Below are 17,607 nucleotides of genomic sequence, written 5' to 3'. Positions count from 1 at the left end.
ATTTATCTTGAAATGGGCAATCACAGCCACAGACCTCAATCTCTGGTGCCTATCAAGTAACTAAACATTTCCTTGGGCGCCTGGGTGGCTCAGCCGGTTAAGCGTCTGCCTTCGGCTCAGGTCATGATCCCAGGATCCTGGGATGGAACCCCGCATCGGGCTCCCTGCTCCGCAGGAAGCCTGCTTCTCCCTCTCCCACTCCCCCTGCTCGTGTTCCCTCTCTCGCTGTGTCTCTCTCTGTCAAATAAATAAATAAAATCTTAAAAAAAAAAAAAAACATTTCCTTGTAATGTCATGACTTATCTCTGCTTCTTGGGAGCACTTCCAGCATCACTAGTGGAATTCGTATGGATCCCATGGTGTTATGCAAATGGCTTAGCGTATTGCACTAAACATGGTGAAAAATACCGAGAACCAGGAGAGATCACTTTTTACTGTGATACGCAGTTTACTGAAGAGATGAGCTGCTCATGGGGTGGGGGCGGTGGTATGATTAGCATCACATGTGGTGTTTTAAGTGGACCCCTGCAACACTTGAGCTCACTGCAAGAGCAACGGGAGGTGGCTCTGAAATTTACAGTAGTGCAGTAAATACTGCAGTTAACTTTCTGCAGTTATGATTAATACTGCATCTTTATGTTTACGTTTCTTGACTGAATGGCACATGTACAGCCTGTGTGTGCGTCAGTTTTGATAAATTTTGACTTTTTATAATAGAGTTGTGTGTGTGTGTATATATATATATATATATTTTTTTTTTTTTTTTTTAAGATTTTATTTATTTGACAGAGAGAGACACAGCGAGAGGGGGAACACAAGCAGAGGGAGTGGGAGAGGGAGAAGCAGGCTTCCCGTGGAGCAGGGAGCCCGATGCGGGGCTCGATCCCAGGACCCTGGGATCATGACCTGAGCCGAAGGCAGACGCGTAACGACTGAGCCACCAGGCGCCCCAGAGTTGTGTATATTTTATGGTAATAAATGATAGAATAGTGTCTACATACGTTTTATGCATTTATGACATACCTTTTTCTTAAATTTTTTTTTTTTGATATTTCTAGGCTAAGTGGTTCATCTGTACCTTTTTTCAAGTTGCCAAAAATTTTCAAAAAGGGGCGCCCAGGTGGCTCAGTCGGTTAAGTGTCCAGCTCTTGGTTTTGGCTCAAGGTCATGATCTCAGGATTGTGAGATTGAGCCCCGCGTGGGGTTCAGTGCTGGGTGCGGAGCCTGCTTGAGATTCTCCCTCTCCCTCTGCCCTCCCCTCCGACTTGCATTCTCCCTCTAAAAAAAACTCCAAAAAATATTCCAGTATATTTATTAAAAGAAATCAATGTGTAAGTGCATCCACTCAGTTCAAACCCATGTTGTTCAAGGGTCAACTGTATTTTCTCTGGGTCCATGGTTTGTCTTTTCATTGTCTTTAAGTTGTCTTTCACAGAGCAGAAATTTTTAATTTTAATGAAGTCCAGTTTATCAATTCTTTCTTTCATGGCTCATACCTTTGGTGTTCATCTAAAGTCTGCCAAATAAAAGGTCATATATGTTATTCTCCTGTGTTCTAAGACTTTTATACTTTAGTGTTTTACATTCATGTGTGTGATCCATTTTGAGTTAATTTTTGTGAAGGATGTAAAGTCTGTGTCTAGATTCTTTTTTTCACTTGGATGTCCAAGTGTTCCAGCACCATTTGTTGAAAAGACTGTCTTTGCTCCATTGTATTGCCTTTACTCCTCTTTGAAGATCAGTGAACTATATTTATGTGGGTCTATTTCTGTGCTCTCTGTTCTTTTCCACTGATCTGTTCTTTTGCCAATATCATCGTGTCTTGATTACTAAGGCTTTATAGTGTCTTGAAGTCAGGTACTGTTAGTCCTCCATTATTATTCTCCTTCAATATTGTATAGTCTGTTCTGGGTCTTTTTTTTTTTTTTTTTAAGATTTAATTTATTTATTTGAGTGAGAGGAGAGAATAAGCAAGGGCAAGGAGGAGGGGCAGAGGGAGAAGCAGAGCAGGGAGCCCGACACAGGGCTTGATCCCAGAAACTCAGGACCATGATCCGAGCGGAAGGCACCCAACTGACTGAACCACCCTGTTCTGGGTCTTGGGTCTTTTTCCTTTCTGTATAACCTTTAGAATCAGCTTGTTGTTACCCATAAAATAACTTGCAGGGATTTTGATTGAGCTTGCACAGAATCTGTAGGCCAAGTTGAGAAGAACTACCATCTTGACAATATTATCTTTCTGTCCATTAATATGGCATACTTCTCCATTTATTTAGTTCTTCTTTGATTTCTTCTTGCAGAGTTTTGTAGTTTTCCTCATATAACTCTTGTACATATTTTTGTTAGATTTATACCTAAGTATTTATACCTAATGCAAATGTTATTGTATTTTAAATTTCAAATTCCAGTTGTTCATTGCTAGTATATATGAAAGCAATTGACTTTTGTCTATTAACCTTGTATCTTTAGTCCTGCTGTAATCACCTATTAGTTCTAGGATTTTCTTTATCGAATCTTCAGGATTTTCTGCATAGATGATCATGTCATCTGCGAATAAAGACAGTTTTATTTCTTCCTTCCTAACCTGTATACCCTTTGTTTCCTTGTCTTACTTCATTAGCTAGGACTTAACAGTATGACATTGAAAAGCAGTGGTGAGAACTCACCTTGTTTAGTGGGAAAACTTTGGGTTTCTCGCTAGTAAGTATGAGGATAGTTGTAGGTTTTTTGGTAGATATTTATCAAGTTGAGGAAGTTCCCTTCTAGTCCTTGTTTACTGAGAGGTTTTTTTTTTTTAAATATGAATGGGTGTTGAATTTTTTCATATGATTTTTCTGCATCTATTGTCATGTGATTTTTCTTCTTTAGCCTGCTGTGATGGATTGATTTTAAAATGTTGAACCAGGGGCACCTGGGTGGCTCAGTCAGTTAAGCGTCTGACTCTTGATTTCAGCTCAGGTCATGATCTCAGGGTTGTGAGATCAAGCCCCACATCAGGCTCCACACCAGGTTTGGAGCCTGTTTAAGAGTCTGTCTCTCCTTCTCCCTCTGCCCCTCCCCCCTGCCTCCCTCCCTCTCAAAAATAAATAAATAAATAAATAAATAAATAAATAAAGTAAAATAAAATATTAAACCAGCCTTGCATACCTGGGATAAATGCCACTTGGTCATGGTGTACAATTCTTTTTATACATTGTTGGATTTGATTTGCTAATATATTGAGAATTTTTGCATTTGTTCATGAAACATTGGTCTGTAGTTTTCTTATATCTTTGTCTGGTTTTGGTTTTAGGGTAATGCTAAGCTCATAAAATGAGTTAGGAAATATTTCTTATGTTTATACCTTCTGAAATAGATTGTGGAGAATTGGTGTAACTTAATTGGTATAAATATAATTCCTTAAGTGGTAGAATTCACCAGTGAACCCATTTGGATCTAGTGCTTTTTCTTTTAGAAAGTTATTCATTATTGATTTCAGTTTCTTTAATAAATATTCTTCTATGTCTTCTTCACATGTGAGTTTTGTCAGATTGTGTCTTTTAAGGAACTGGACCCTTTCATCTAGGTTATCAAATTTGTTGGCAAAGAATTGTGCAGACTATTCCTTTATTCTTTTTATGTCTGTAGGATCAGTAATGATGTTCCCTCTTTCCATTTTACTCTTAACTTGTGTCTTCTTTCTTTTTTTCTTAACCTGTTTAGAGGCCTAAACCTATCCCTCATGAACAGAGACACAAAAATCTTCAACAAACATTAGCAGATCAAGTCCAGAATAAAAAAGATTATGCATCATGACCAAGTGGTAGTTCTCCTGAGGATGCAAGAGGCTTATCAATTTTATTGATCTTTTCAGGGAACCAGCTTTTGGTTTCATTGATTTTTCTCCATTGATTTCCTGTTTTCAATTTCATAGGTTTCTGTTCTAATTTTTATTATTTTTCTCTTCTGCTTACTTATAACATAACTGAATCTAACAATGTTTCCCTGTGTTTTGTACCTTTTTTGTGACTTGTTTAGGATGTACTTTTTGTGACCCATTTAAGAAATACTTCCTGGGGCACATGGGTGGTTCAGCCGGTTAATCATCTGCCTTCGGCTCAGGTCATGATCCCAGGGTCCTGGGATGAGTCCCACATCGGGCTCCCTGCTCGGCGGGGAGTCTGCTTCTCCCTCTGCCTTTCCCCTTGGCTTGGCTCTCTCTCAAATAAATAAATAAAATCTTTAAAAAAAAAAATCCTTCCCTATGTTGAGGTCTTAAAGGTATTCCTTACATTATCTTCTAAAGGTTTTTATAGTTTTTGTCTCTCATATTTCAATCTTCCATTCACCCAGAATTGACTTTTGTGTATGGTGTGAGGTAGGAATCCAAGTTCCATTTTTCCTATGTGAATAACCAGTACTTCCAGCACCATTTATTTAGTTTTTAAACTTTTGGTATGGAAAAATCACATATATACAAAGATAGAATAATACACTCCATGACAATTATCATTCCATGGCCAATCTTGCTATATTTATATCCCTATCTACTTTCCCCCACTACCATAATTATTTTGAAGTAAATTCCAAAAATTACATAATTTTATCTATAAACATTTTATTTCAAAAAATAAGGTATTTTAAAACATAATTTCAACACCATTATCACACTTAAAATAATTATAATTCTTTAATAGCAACTCATTAAATAAATCCAGCATTACCCTGATACCCAAAAGCAGACAAAGACATTACAAGAACATAATACTGCAGACCAATTATCCCTCATGAACAGAGACACAAAAATCTTCAATAAACATTAGCAGATCAAGTCCAGAATAAAAAAGATTATGCTTCATGACCAAGTGGTAGTTCTCCTGAGGATGGAAGACTGGGTCAATATCAGGAAATCAATTAATAAAATCTATCATATAAACAAACTAATAAAAGCCAAATGATGATATCAATGGGTGTAGAAAAAGCATTTGGTAAAACTCAACAACTGTCCTTGATTAAAAAAAAAAAAAATCTCATGAACTTGGAACAGAAGGAAACTCCCCTGAGAAGTGGCTTCTATAAACAAAACAAAACAAAACAAAAATCCTACAGCTAGTATCATACTTAATGTTAAAACTGAGTGGGCTTCCCCTTAAGAGTGGGAGAAATTAAGAATGAGTAAGTCCACTCTTACCAATCCTATTCAACATTGTACTAGAATTCTTAGGCAGTAAAATAAAGCAGGATAAATTAAAAGCATACAGGTTTTAAAGAGATAAAATTGTGTCTATTCACAGATGACATTATCGACATTGAACTCCCCTGCGCCCCGCCCCGGGCTATAAATAGCTGTAAGAAAAAAAAAGAAAAAGTAATAATTAGGTATAAATTTAACAAAATACATGCATGGTCTCTATGTCAGAACGAAAAGAAAAGAAAAAATCTGAGGAAGACAATTTAAAAAGATCTAAATAAAGGAGATATATTGTGTTTACGGATTGGAAGCCTCAGTATTGTTAATTATTCACGAGTTGATCTATATATAGGTTTAATACACCCCAATCAAAATCCAGTAGGATTTTTTTTTTAAATAGATATGGCAAGTTGATTCTAGTATTTATATAGAAAGGCAAAGGAACTAGAATGGCCAAACAATTTCAATGGGGGAAAAAAAACCCAAAAACAAAAAATAAAACTTAAAGAACTCATACTACCTGATTTCAAGACTTACTATAAAGCTACAGTAATCAAGACTGTGGTTTTGGTGAGAGGATAAATACATATAGATCAATGGAACATAGTCATATGAAACTAGTCGTTTGAAGAATTTGTTGAGACTTATTGCCCGATATATGGTTCTTTTTATAAACACTCTAAAACATTCTTTGAAAAGAATGACTTCTAGCTTTGTATTCTATGTCGAATTTCACTGATTGTAAGATGCACATTTTTAACGTTCAGACATCTCTGAAATCAGTATGCATCTGGCCATCAATCGGCTGTCATCTGCTGGTGGTGGTTTTTCTTTCTTACTGGTACTTAAAGGGCGCCTGGGTGGCTCTGTCGGTTAAGCATCTGACTCTTGATCTCAGCTCAGGTCTTGATCTCAGGGTCTTTCTTGTACTTAAGATCATAGTATGCCTTACAATCAATGGTGGTTTACAGTTGGTGAAATTCAGTATATTAGGTCAAGTTTTTAGTTGTTCAAATTGATGTCTTTACTGGTTGTTTTCCTGGTTTTTGCATCAATCATGAGAGAGAGAGGTTAAAAACCTACTAAGATTGTGTATTTTTCTTTCTCATATTTCTGCATTTTGCTTCACATCCTGACCCTGTATTATGTGCATTCAAGTTTAGATGTTTTATCTTCTAGATGAATTGAATCTTTCATTTTATAGTGACTCTCTTGTCCCCAAGTAATGTTTTCTTTAAAGTCTATTACTGTTGGGGCCCCTGGGTGGCGCAGTCGGTGAAGCTTCCGACTCTTGGTTTTGGCTCAGGTCATAATCTCAGGGTTGTGAAATCGAGCCCCGTGTCAGGCTCCACTCACTCAGCGTGGAGTCTGAGATTCTCTCTCCCTCTGCCTCTCCCACTTGTGCTCTAATAAATCTTTTAAAAAAAAATAAAGTCTATTTTGTTCAATATAAATATAGCTATACCAGTGCTTTCCTTTGGCTAGTATTTGGTACAACTTTTTCCATGTTTTTCCTTTCAACCCTTCTGTATCCTTGTATTTTAGATATACCTTTTGTAAATAACATATAGATGGATATTGTTTTCTAATTCAACATGACAATTTTTGGTATTTAACTGATAACGCCCAGTACATTTACATTTATTATTACCGATATGTACAGATTTCTACCATTTTACTTTGGGCAATTTGTCCTGCCTGTTTCTCTCCTTTCCTGTTTTCTTTTGGACTGATGAATATTTTCATTAGGTGTAGAATTCTAAATGTTTTACTATGTACAATGATATAATCTTTCTAAAGATTTATTTGAGAGGGAGCAAGCGATCAGGAGCAGGGGGAGCGGCAGGCAGAGAGGGAAAAGCTTCCCTGCTGAGCAGGGAGCCCGATGCGGGGCTCGATTCCAGGACCCTGGGATCATGACCTGAGCTGAAGGCAGACGCTTAACCGACTGAGCCACCCAGGTGCCCCAGTGATCTAGTTTCTCAGCAGAGGGCTCTCTTTCCCCCAAGTAGTCTGAGCTTGTGAAAGACCATGTTTAATGTTTATTTGGTATCTTCACCAAGCCCAGTGTTTTGTACATAGTTAATTCATAGAAATTGCATTTGATTACTTATGAAGATAATGAGTAGTGGGCAAAGAAGTAATGTGGACTTTTTTTTCCTTTTTGAAATTCACTGTTAGAAAGTCTAAGTCCATTTTTGTTTAGTATTTTGTAAACTTTTAAGTGTTATTTGCAGAATGTTTTGGGAATAAAGAAAAAAATGGGGAAGGAAGCATTTTTTCCAGATGTGATATTAAATATCTAATTGTTGTCAGTAGAAAGTAAAATGCTTTGATGTTCATTTATTTTCCCCAAAACAAAGTATTGTTGCCATAGATAAAATCCCAAGTTTTGTTTGGTCTCCTTGACCTTTCATTTAGAGAATGGCACATTATTAAGATATCATTTATGAAGTTCTAAAATAAAGACAGTATCATCTAATCTGTGTTACTTATGGAGTCATGTAGTAAGTATAAAAATACAAACTTGGGGGCACCTAGCTGGTTCAGTCAGTAGAGCATGCGACTCTTGATCTTGGGGTTTTAAGTCCTAGCCCCATGTTGGGTGTAGAGATTACTTAAAAAAAAAAAAAATGGATTGGATCCACACTAAATTCCTGATAGTGGTTTCCTTTAGGAAGATAAATGGGACTAGGGATCAGAAAATGATCTGAAGTCAAGATAACAGAATGTTAACATTTATTATTCTGGAATGGTGGGTGTACAAGGATTTGATATGTTATAAACTTGTGTAGTTTCAGAAGTTTGTAAAACTTTTGTGATTTTAAAATGAAGGCTGCCATCTAGTGGGCACATTTAAGTAGAACTTTAAAAATCTTTGATAAAGGGTAAAGATACAATGGAACAAAGCTTTTCAGAAAGACACTTCAACACAGATAAGAAGGTACATAATGAAGGTTAAGACCACAGACTTTAGGAGTTGATCACACCTAGCTCTGAACCCTAGTTTTGTTATTTACTGTGTGATTTGGGCAAAGTATCAAACTTCTCTATGCCTTAGTGAGTTAAAACCCCAGACCTTTATTCATTTAAACATTATGGAGCATCCCTATGAACCAGGTAAGTGCTGCCTCTGGACTGTAGGGACACGGAAAAGCACAAAAGAGAGTCCCCACCCCCCCAAGTTTAATAAAGAGGAGAGACTACTATTTTATTTTTTAAATGGAATTAGTGCCTTTTTATTTATTTATCTTTAAAGTAAGCTGTACACCCAACGTGGGGCTTAAACTCACAAACCTGACATCAGGAGTCGCATGCTCTACCGACTGAGCCAGCCAGGCACCTCAAGACTACGAGGATTGAATGGTTAGATACTAGGTTTAAGTCCCAGATCCCTGGTTATTAATGCTCATATAATCTTAGGCAAGTAACAAGCTCATAGGATGACATCACTATCTAAATTGCACAAGAGCTGTAACACTATCTTGTTCACCACTCTTTTCCTAGTAAGGCTTGACATAAAAAGGCCTTTAATAAATATCTGAATGAATGAATGCCATTACTTCAGTAGTTTCCTCCATAAATACTCCATATTAAGGAAATGGTATAACTGTGATGTATATAGAAAACCCAGGATTTGTAACAATTTAAAGATTTATACATATTTATGTAAGTTACCAGTTAAAAACTGTTATATATACTTATCTAAGGCAGTTAACTACTATATATATCCTGTCAACTTTGAGGAAAAGGATCCCAACCATGAAATAATAAAGAACCAATCTCTAATGTCTAAAGTTTGTTATAAAGAAACTTACACTGAGGGGACAGAGTTACCAGAATCTGTCTCTTTAAAAAAAAAAAAAAATAGACTAAACCTCTTCCAAATGACTGTTCTTGGAAAGATTCTTGCCAAACTCTCCCTAGCACAGGCTTCTGAATTCTACAACCTTAATATATTAGGCATTCCTTTACTTTGTTTCATGGTAAAAACAAGCAGTAGTTACTAAACATAACCTACTTTGTATAACAAAGTAATATAACTGTAATTAGATTTTCATATACTTTGACATTATCCTGTTTCACTATAACCTGTGACTTTTCCTTTAAATCAAGCCCTTAGTTGGGGCGCCTGGGTGGCTCAGTTGGTTGAGCGACTGCCTTCGGCTCAGGTCATGATCCCGGAGTCCCGGGATCGAGTCCCGCATTGGGCTCCCTGCTCGGTGGGGGGTCTGCTTCCCCCTCTGCCCTCTTCCCTCTCATGCTCTCATTCTCTCTCTCAAAATAAATAAATAAAAAATCTTTAAATCAAGCCCTTAGTCAAATTTCACTCATTTTATATCATTTCTACAGCATCTTTTCTGAGAATTTTAACTGCCATTATTACAACTATATAATCACAAGCCATAAATATTTTTATATCATCCCTATGTCCACATATTTTCACTGGAGAAAAACACATTTAACCAGTAACTCCAATATAATTATTGAATGAACAAATACATAGCTGACCCTTGAGCAACACAGGCTTGACCCGTGCAAGTCCACTTAAACATAGATCTTTTTTTTTTTTGATACAGTACAGTACTCAAAATATATTTTCCTTGTGATTTTAATATTTTCTTTTCTGTAGCTCTATTGTAAGAATACACTATATAATACATGGAACATACAAAATATTTGTTAATTGTTATTGGTAAGGCAATAGGTCAGCAGTAGGTTCGTATGAGTTTTGGGGGAGTCAAAATTGTGTGTGGATTTTTGACTGCATAGGGGGTCTGTGCCCCTAACCCCTGTATTGTTCAAGGGTCAACTGTAGTAAGATTTTCAAAGCTCTAATACATGCCATTCATGCTCTGCACAATAAAATTAAAGTGATAATTTATATACTCAAGATCTGTTCATGGGCAGTAATTATTTCCGTCAATATAATGTATAAATAAACTGATAATAAATGCATGTAAAACAGTAAATTGAGCTAAGGAAATAATATCACTGGTCTTTTGAACTTTTGGAGTCTAATTTAGGTTTGGACTATAATCACTTTCAAAATTTCATAAGCCCCTCATTGGATTCAAGTTAGAAAAACATCTTGAAAGATAATCTGGTATGCATTTATGGAATCATCAGTAGCTTGCTCATGCCCGTTCTATACTGCTAGCCTAGGTAACCTGATTTAGTGAGAGCGAGGCTCTACACCAGAAGTCTGCAGCAGTGTTAAGTTTATAAAGATTTATGATGTCCAGCTGTTAAGGCATTAAGAGCTGAACGATCCCTGTGACAGCCAAGCATAACATCTACCCTATATTATCTTTTAAAATACTCTTGATATAACACATTGACCCCATACCTCCTCTTGGCTTTATACCAAATAATAAGTGATAGAAGTAATGCCACAGGTGATCAAACTTTTTTCTTTTCATAAACTGCTGCCAAATCAACAGTCCCATTTTTAAAAATACTGTTAATTCAGTTTTTCATTAGGATTACACAAATTTGTCAATTAAGGTTTCTACATCACATGCTCCTTAACCACGTCCTAATAAACACTTGCAGAACAAAAAACTTAGCTACTTTTAGTTTATTGTAACCGGTTCTGACTGAATCAAACATATAAAAGATACCCTCTCTTAAAATAGGCTGTGTAGACCAGAATTTTAAATTTATTCTCATTTTAAAACTAGAAAAGTACTATAGTTAGTATAATTAATGGAATAGCTATCAGGAAGCTTGTTCACATATCAAGCAATATATTTTACATTTGGCGAACTTAATTTTATCAAATATCCTTTAATTTCACAGACAACAATATGCTACATATTGTATAAGAAGCGCACAATAGTTTTGCAGTACAATTTCAAAGTGTATACAAACTGGAATACAGAGGTTAAACACTGGTGTACTGATGGGCATTCTTGAGCTTTAGATAAAACTGCATACAAAACTTGCAATTCAAATATTAGCCAATCTGGAAACTTCTCATAATATAAAAATGATACTTTGAGATGCAAAATATTTTTTTTTTTACTTAAACTGTATAAACATTTAAAATAATCATTAAAAACTCAACTTTAGAATTTATAAAGATTAGCTATAAAAATATATCGGCAGTCACTTTTCTTAGAAATGTACCATTCACTACATTACAAAATAGACTCTAACATAAAATTGCCTTAATAACCATACTATTTTAGAATCTGATAAACCTTACATTAAATTGGTTATAAAATCCTCTTGGAAAACTTTGGTATGCATCTTCAGAAGGTTTTTAAAAAATACTCTAATATCCTCTCAAGGGCCTGTAAACATTCTTTTCTATTAAAGCACAACAGAGTAAGTAATGTATATTCAACTGCATACAGAATATAGAATCAAAAAACAATTTATTATATATTTGTAGAAAATCTCCATTCCCAGAGTGACCAAAAAACAAGCTATTTAAAAGTATCAAACTTTTAAACAGTTCTCCTTCCATTCTGATAAAAAAAAAAAAAAAGTTACAAAATCACCACACTCCATTCATGTACCTTAGATGCCTTTTAGGACAAAGCCTCAAAAACAGTTAACCCAAGCAAGTCTCAAAATCCCTCTCAAGTCCAAAAAACAAACTTTAAAAAACCCATTTAAAAGATCTGACAATAGAACAAGTATACATAATCAGAACACATAATTTATATATTTAGTTATGTATTAGCTTTTCTATTTGTAATTTAGAATTTATTGGCAGAAATAAAACAGATACACGCAAGCACGCACACACACAATTGAAAAACGTAAAATTTAGGAAACAGTAAGAAATGCAAACCTACAGGGTAAACTGATTTATTTTAAAAATCAATTTACCAAATTTCATCTTATCTGCCATTTTTGGATTCTTGTTATTTAGAAAATTCAAATTGGTGAAAGTTCATTTCCTGCTTCTTGAGTAGGTTTAATTTTTACAGAGTTTCCAGTTGTGCCAGTAACTTCTTTGAGGTCATTTTCCACTTTATCTTCTGTCACCAGATCTCTTGCATAAGATATTTATCTTTGAGTTGCAAAAGCCTAAATAAAAAGCTTCATTTTTGACCTTTTAATTTATAAACTCCACTAAAAAGAAAAGAAATCCATCTAATTTTTAGGCAAGTCTGCAAAAATATTTTCTTTCTTAATCAAACACTTTTATGGGAATAAAGATCCTTCAAAGTTTTTAACTCTTCTATTAGAGTTTTGTTTTGATTTTCCAAGACTGCAACTCGATTTTCCAGGCATTTCACATACTCTTTCTTCTTTCTGCGACATTCTCGAGCAGCTTCTCTAAATAGAAGCATTAAAAACCAATGTTAGAAAAGTTCACATTCTTTAAATGGTAAATGCACCTCAGTAATCCTCCCTGGTCATCTATAGACAGCAAAATACATTGATCTTAAGTGTAGAATCCATTCCGTTTGGCAAATGCATCTACCTGTATAACCCACATACTCATCAAGACAGAACATCTCTGCTGTCCCAGAAAGCTCCCCTATGCCCATTCCTGATCAGTCCTCTCACCAGACAACTACTGTTCTCGTTTTTATCACCACAGATGAAGTTTTTCCTATTCTACAACCTCCTTCAGAATGTACTCTTGTGTTTGGTCTCCTTTCACTCATTGTATTTTTTTTTTTTTTTTAAGATTTTATTTATTTGAGAGAGAGAGAATGAGAGACAGAGAGCATGAGAGGGAGGAGGGTCAGAGGGAGAAGCAGACTCCCTGCCGAGCAGGGAGCCCGATGCGGGACTCGATCCCGGGACTCCAGGATCATGACCTGAGCCGAAGGCAGTCGCCTAACCAACTGAGCCACCCAGGCGCCCCCACTCATTGTATTTTTGAGGCTCATCGATGGTGCTGTGTGGTGGTTTTTACCTTACTGTTGCAGGTGTATTCCACTGTGTGACTATCACCACAGTTTACTGATCTATTCTTTAGGGCCGTTTCTAGTTTTAGCTGCTATGCTTATGTCTGTCTCTTTGTGAACACATGTCCCATTTTTCCTGCATAAATATCAAGGAGCGAAATTTATGGGTCCCCTGGTTAACTTCTGACACAGTTTCTTTAGTTTTTATTTGGGTTTTAATTACAAACAGTGCTTTATACTCAGCTTTGTACGTGTCCTCTTAGAATATTTTTTTTAAAAAGGTTTTATTTGGGGCGCCTGGGTGGCTCAGTCGGTTAAGCGGCTGCCTTCGGCTCAGGTCATGATCCTGGGGTCCTGGGATCGAGTCCCGCATCGGGCTCCCTGCTCAGTGGGGAGCCTGTTTCTCCCTCTCCCACTCCCCCTGCTTGTGTTCCCTCTCTAGCTGTCTCTCTCTGTCAAATAAATAAAATCTTTGAAAAAGAAAAAAAATAAAAATAAAAAGGTTGTATTTATTTGAGACAGCACGAGCAGGGGGAGGGAGAGGGAGAAGCAAGCTTCCCGCCGAGCAGGGTGCCTGATGCGGGGCTCGATCCCAGGACTCGGATCATGACCTGAGCTGAAGGCAGACGTTTAACCGACTGAGCCACCCAGGCACCCCTAGAATATTTCTATGAAGTCACAGACATGTATTACATACATGTAGAAGTAAAAAAATATTATTTTTTTATACTATGTAATGCAGGTATTATCTGCAACTTGCTTTTTTTACACATACAGTTTTAATGGTATTTCTATGTTGGTACAGATCTTTGCCATGTGAATATTTCATTGTTAATTCATTTTCATTTCCCTAACTACTACTAGGGAGACTGAACATCTTTTCAAATATTGGTCTTTTGGATTGTTTATGTAAACTGACTACTCATACCCTTTTTTCAATTCATACCTTATCTTGTTTTACGATGAGAAATTATAACCTAAGAACACTCCCTCTGTGCATTATATATATTAATCCTTTATCTTTTTAAAAAAAGGTTTATTTGAAAAAGAGAGTGAGAGAGACTGTGTGTGCATGGGGGGAGGGGTAGAGAGAGAGAGTCTTTTTTTTTTTTTTTTTTAAAGATTTTATTTATTTATTCATGAGAGAGAGAGAGGGGCAGAGGGAGAAGCAGGCTCCCAAGGAGCAGGGAGCCCGATGCGGGACTCGATCCCAGGACCCTGAGATCATGACCTGAGTCGAAGGCAGACGCTTAACCATCTGAGCCACCCAGGTGCCCCTAGGGAGAGAGAGTCTTAAGGAGACTCTGAGCTGAGTGCAGAGCTTGATCTCACAACCTTGTGATCGCGTCCTGAGCTGAAACCAAGAATCAGATGCTTAACCAACTGCCCAGACACCACCCTCCCTTTATCTGTTTTTCCCCCCCCCCAAAGATTTTATTTATTTATTTGACACAGAGTGAGAGAGAGAGAGAGCATAAGCAGGGGAAATGGCAGGCAGGCAGAGGGAGAAGCAGGCTCTCTGCTGAGCAAGGAGCCCGATGCGGAACTCGATCCCAGGACCCTGGGATCATGACCTTAGCCAAAGGCAGCCGCTTAACCGACTAAGCCACCCAGGCGCCCCGCCTTTATCTGTTTTTATATAATTTTCTAATCTACCCTTTGACTTCTCATACTTTTATATCTTATACCATAAATGTTTCTTTTCCAGTCTTTTTCTTGGCTTATATTAAAATTCCAAGCACTGTGTGTTCTTCTTAGTTTTAAAGATTCTATGGCTTAATTTTTCCACAATGAAGTCTTTAACCCATCTGGAATAACGTTTGTATGTGATATAAGATAGGAGTCCAGGGGCGCCTGGGTGGCTCAGTCGTTAAGCGTCTGCCTTCGGCTCACGTCATGATCCCGGGGTCCTGGGATCGAGCCCCGTATTGGGCTCCCTGCTCGGCAGGAGGCCTGCTTCTCCCTCTCCCACTCCCCCTGCTTGTGTTCCCTCTCTCGCTGTGTCTCTGTCAAATAAATCTTAAAAAAAAGTCCAATTTAATTTTCTTTCAGATGTGGAGCTGTGTCAGTTAACATTTATTAAATAAACCGTCCTTTAGAAGGGTTGTACTTAACTGATACAAAAAGCTATTTCTGCGCTCTACCCTGTTTGCTAATGTTACTGTCTGCCCCTTTGCTGATACAAGTTTGGGTTTTTTTTTTTTCTTTTTGTTTTTTTTTTCCACCCAGGCGCCCCACTTATACCAAGTTTTGATTACAGTAGCTTTAGAGAGTATGTTTCAGTATGCCTAACAGGACAAGTAACCTCTTTCTGTTCTTGACCATTTTTTTTTAAGATTTTATTATTATTTGACACACAGAGGAGAGAGAGACAGAGTAAGCATGGGGAGTGGGAGGCAGAGGGAGAAGCAGGCTCCTCGCTGAGCAGGGAACCCGATGCGGGGCTCGATCCCAGGACCCTGGGATCATGACCTGAGCTGAAGGCAGATGCTTAACTGACTGAGCCACCCAGGCGCCCCCGTTCTTGACCTTTCTTGAATGCTTTTTTCTTTCATGTAAACTTTCATCTTATTTTGTCCAATTCCATGGAGACCTACAGAGATTCTAATTTGAGTCACAATAAAATTATATGTAAATTGGAAGAACTGATATTTTATAATAGTCCTCATCAAAGAATACTGATATTTTTTCTATGTTCGGACTGTTTTAGCTCTCAATAAGATTTTTAAAATGTGGGTCCTATGCCTTTCCTATTGAATTTACTGAGTATTTTATGATTTGTCATTAATGTGAAATTACTTCCCATTTTATTTTCAAGATGGTAATTCATAGAAGAACAACTTACTAAATTTCCTTATAAATCACTGTAGTTTTAAAATTCATTACGGAATAGTATACACACAAAAGACTGTGGTGTAGATATAAGTTATGAAGCATAGTGATAAAATGAACACATGTAAACCCCAACACCCAACTTAATAGAAAATATGATCCATACTGTTGAAGAACCCTCTGTGCTTTTTTCTGATTCCATACCCCTGCTCTTGCCCAGAAGCAATTACTAGCTTCAGTCTTTTGCTTATTTTCTAAAACTACAACTTGTTTTCCCTCAACTTTATTTTTCTAATATTTATTCATGTTAAAATGATCATTCACTCAGTCAATACAAATGAACACTATTACATTGGATTCATAAATTGTGGTTGTATTTATACACTCTGTTACTGATGAATATTTAGGTGGTTTCCTGATTTTTGCTGTTTGAACATTCTTATGTATACTTCCTGCAATAGTCTCTCTCAGTCACATACACAGAGTGAAACAGCTAAAATGGCAGAGCATATCCAGGTGAACTACACAAGATAAGGCCAATTAATTTCAAAGTGGCCATACCAATTTTCACTCCCGTAAGCAGTCTCTGAGTTCCACTGTTCCAAAACCTTGCCAATTCCTGGTTAGACTTTTGTCAAGTGGGTGGGGATAAATGATATCTAAGTATGTGGTATTAATTTGCATTTCTCTGATTACTGATAAGGGCAAGCAATCCTTCATATGATTATTAACCACTTGTGTTTTCTGAGAAATGCCTATTCATCTTTTGTTGGGTTATACTTATTAATTTAGAAGATATTTACATTTTTTCAAACAAATTCTTTTTGGGGGTTAGATACGTTACATATATCCTCTATAGGGTTGAAGCTTATATTTTGACTCTCTCTTCTGATGAACAGAAATTATTAATGAAGATTCATTTATCTTTTATGTTAATGTTTGTGTGTGGGAGGGGGTGTGAGGTGTTTTAAGGTATCTTTCCCTGTTCCTGAAACCGTAAGATTATATATTCTCACTGAAAAATTTCAAAATGTCACCTTTCACATTTGTGTTTTTAAATCCATCTGCAGTGATTTTTGTGTATGGTGTGAGAAAGAAAGCCAGTATTTTTTCACATATCAGTAATTATCCTAGTACCATTTATTGAAGAGTCCCTCCTTACCCCAATAATCTGTCCTACCATATCAGGGTTTCGTGTGTCCATGGACCTATTTTTGAGCTATTTCTTTGCTCATTTTGGGCTTTTTTTTCTCAATGCCGGTATCACATTTCAATTACCACAGCTTTAAATAAAACTTGATATCTCCTCACCTTATTCTTGTCTGGAATATTTTGGCTGTTCTTGGCCCTCTACTCTTCTATAAATTTTAGTATCACTTGTCAAGTTCTTCAAACAACCTGTTTGGGTTTTGATTGGAACTGCATTGAATCTATGGATCAATTGGGGGAAAAATAGTCATCTTTATAATACTGAGTTTCTGTATCTATGGACACAGTATTTATTTCTCCATTATTTAGATCTTCCTTAATGTCTTTCAAAAACACTGTATAATATTTTTCATAAATGTCCTGGACATCTGTTAGATTTATTCTCGGGTATTTTATTTGTTGATAACATAAATAATATCTTTTTAATAATTATCAAATTATTGCTGATGTAAAGAAATATGATTTTTGAAAATGGGCTTTATATCTAGCAATCTTTATAAATTTGTTACTTCTAATAAT

General features: G+C 36.5%; 1 protein-coding gene across 9 annotated transcripts in view; it reads right to left on the bottom strand.

The window, feature by feature from the left end:
• Positions 1–4,577: 4,577 nt before the first annotated feature.
• The window catches only part of ATF1 (activating transcription factor 1), an 88,133-nt gene continuing 75,103 nt past the window's right edge, over positions 4,578–17,607 (bottom strand). For 8 of the 9 annotated variants that reach the window (XM_081821669.1, XM_081821670.1, XM_031030063.2 and 5 more), the window contains one exon: positions 4,578–12,466. In XM_081821669.1, coding sequence (XP_081677795.1) covers positions 12,322–12,466 — 145 coding nt within the window. In that variant the 3' untranslated portion in view covers positions 4,578–12,321. Of the gene's footprint in view, positions 12,467–17,190; positions 17,310–17,607 lie in introns of all 9 variants that reach the window. The other variant, XM_031030064.2, reaches the window with a different exon arrangement.

Source organism: Leptonychotes weddellii, chromosome 5 (assembly GCF_054177405.1).
Source record: "Leptonychotes weddellii isolate Sample4059 chromosome 5, ASM5417740v2, whole genome shotgun sequence".
Classification (NCBI taxonomy): Eukaryota; Metazoa; Chordata; class Mammalia; order Carnivora; family Phocidae; genus Leptonychotes; species Leptonychotes weddellii.
Note: the sequence above shows the minus strand (reverse complement) of the source record. Positions and strands in the feature narration are given on the sequence as shown.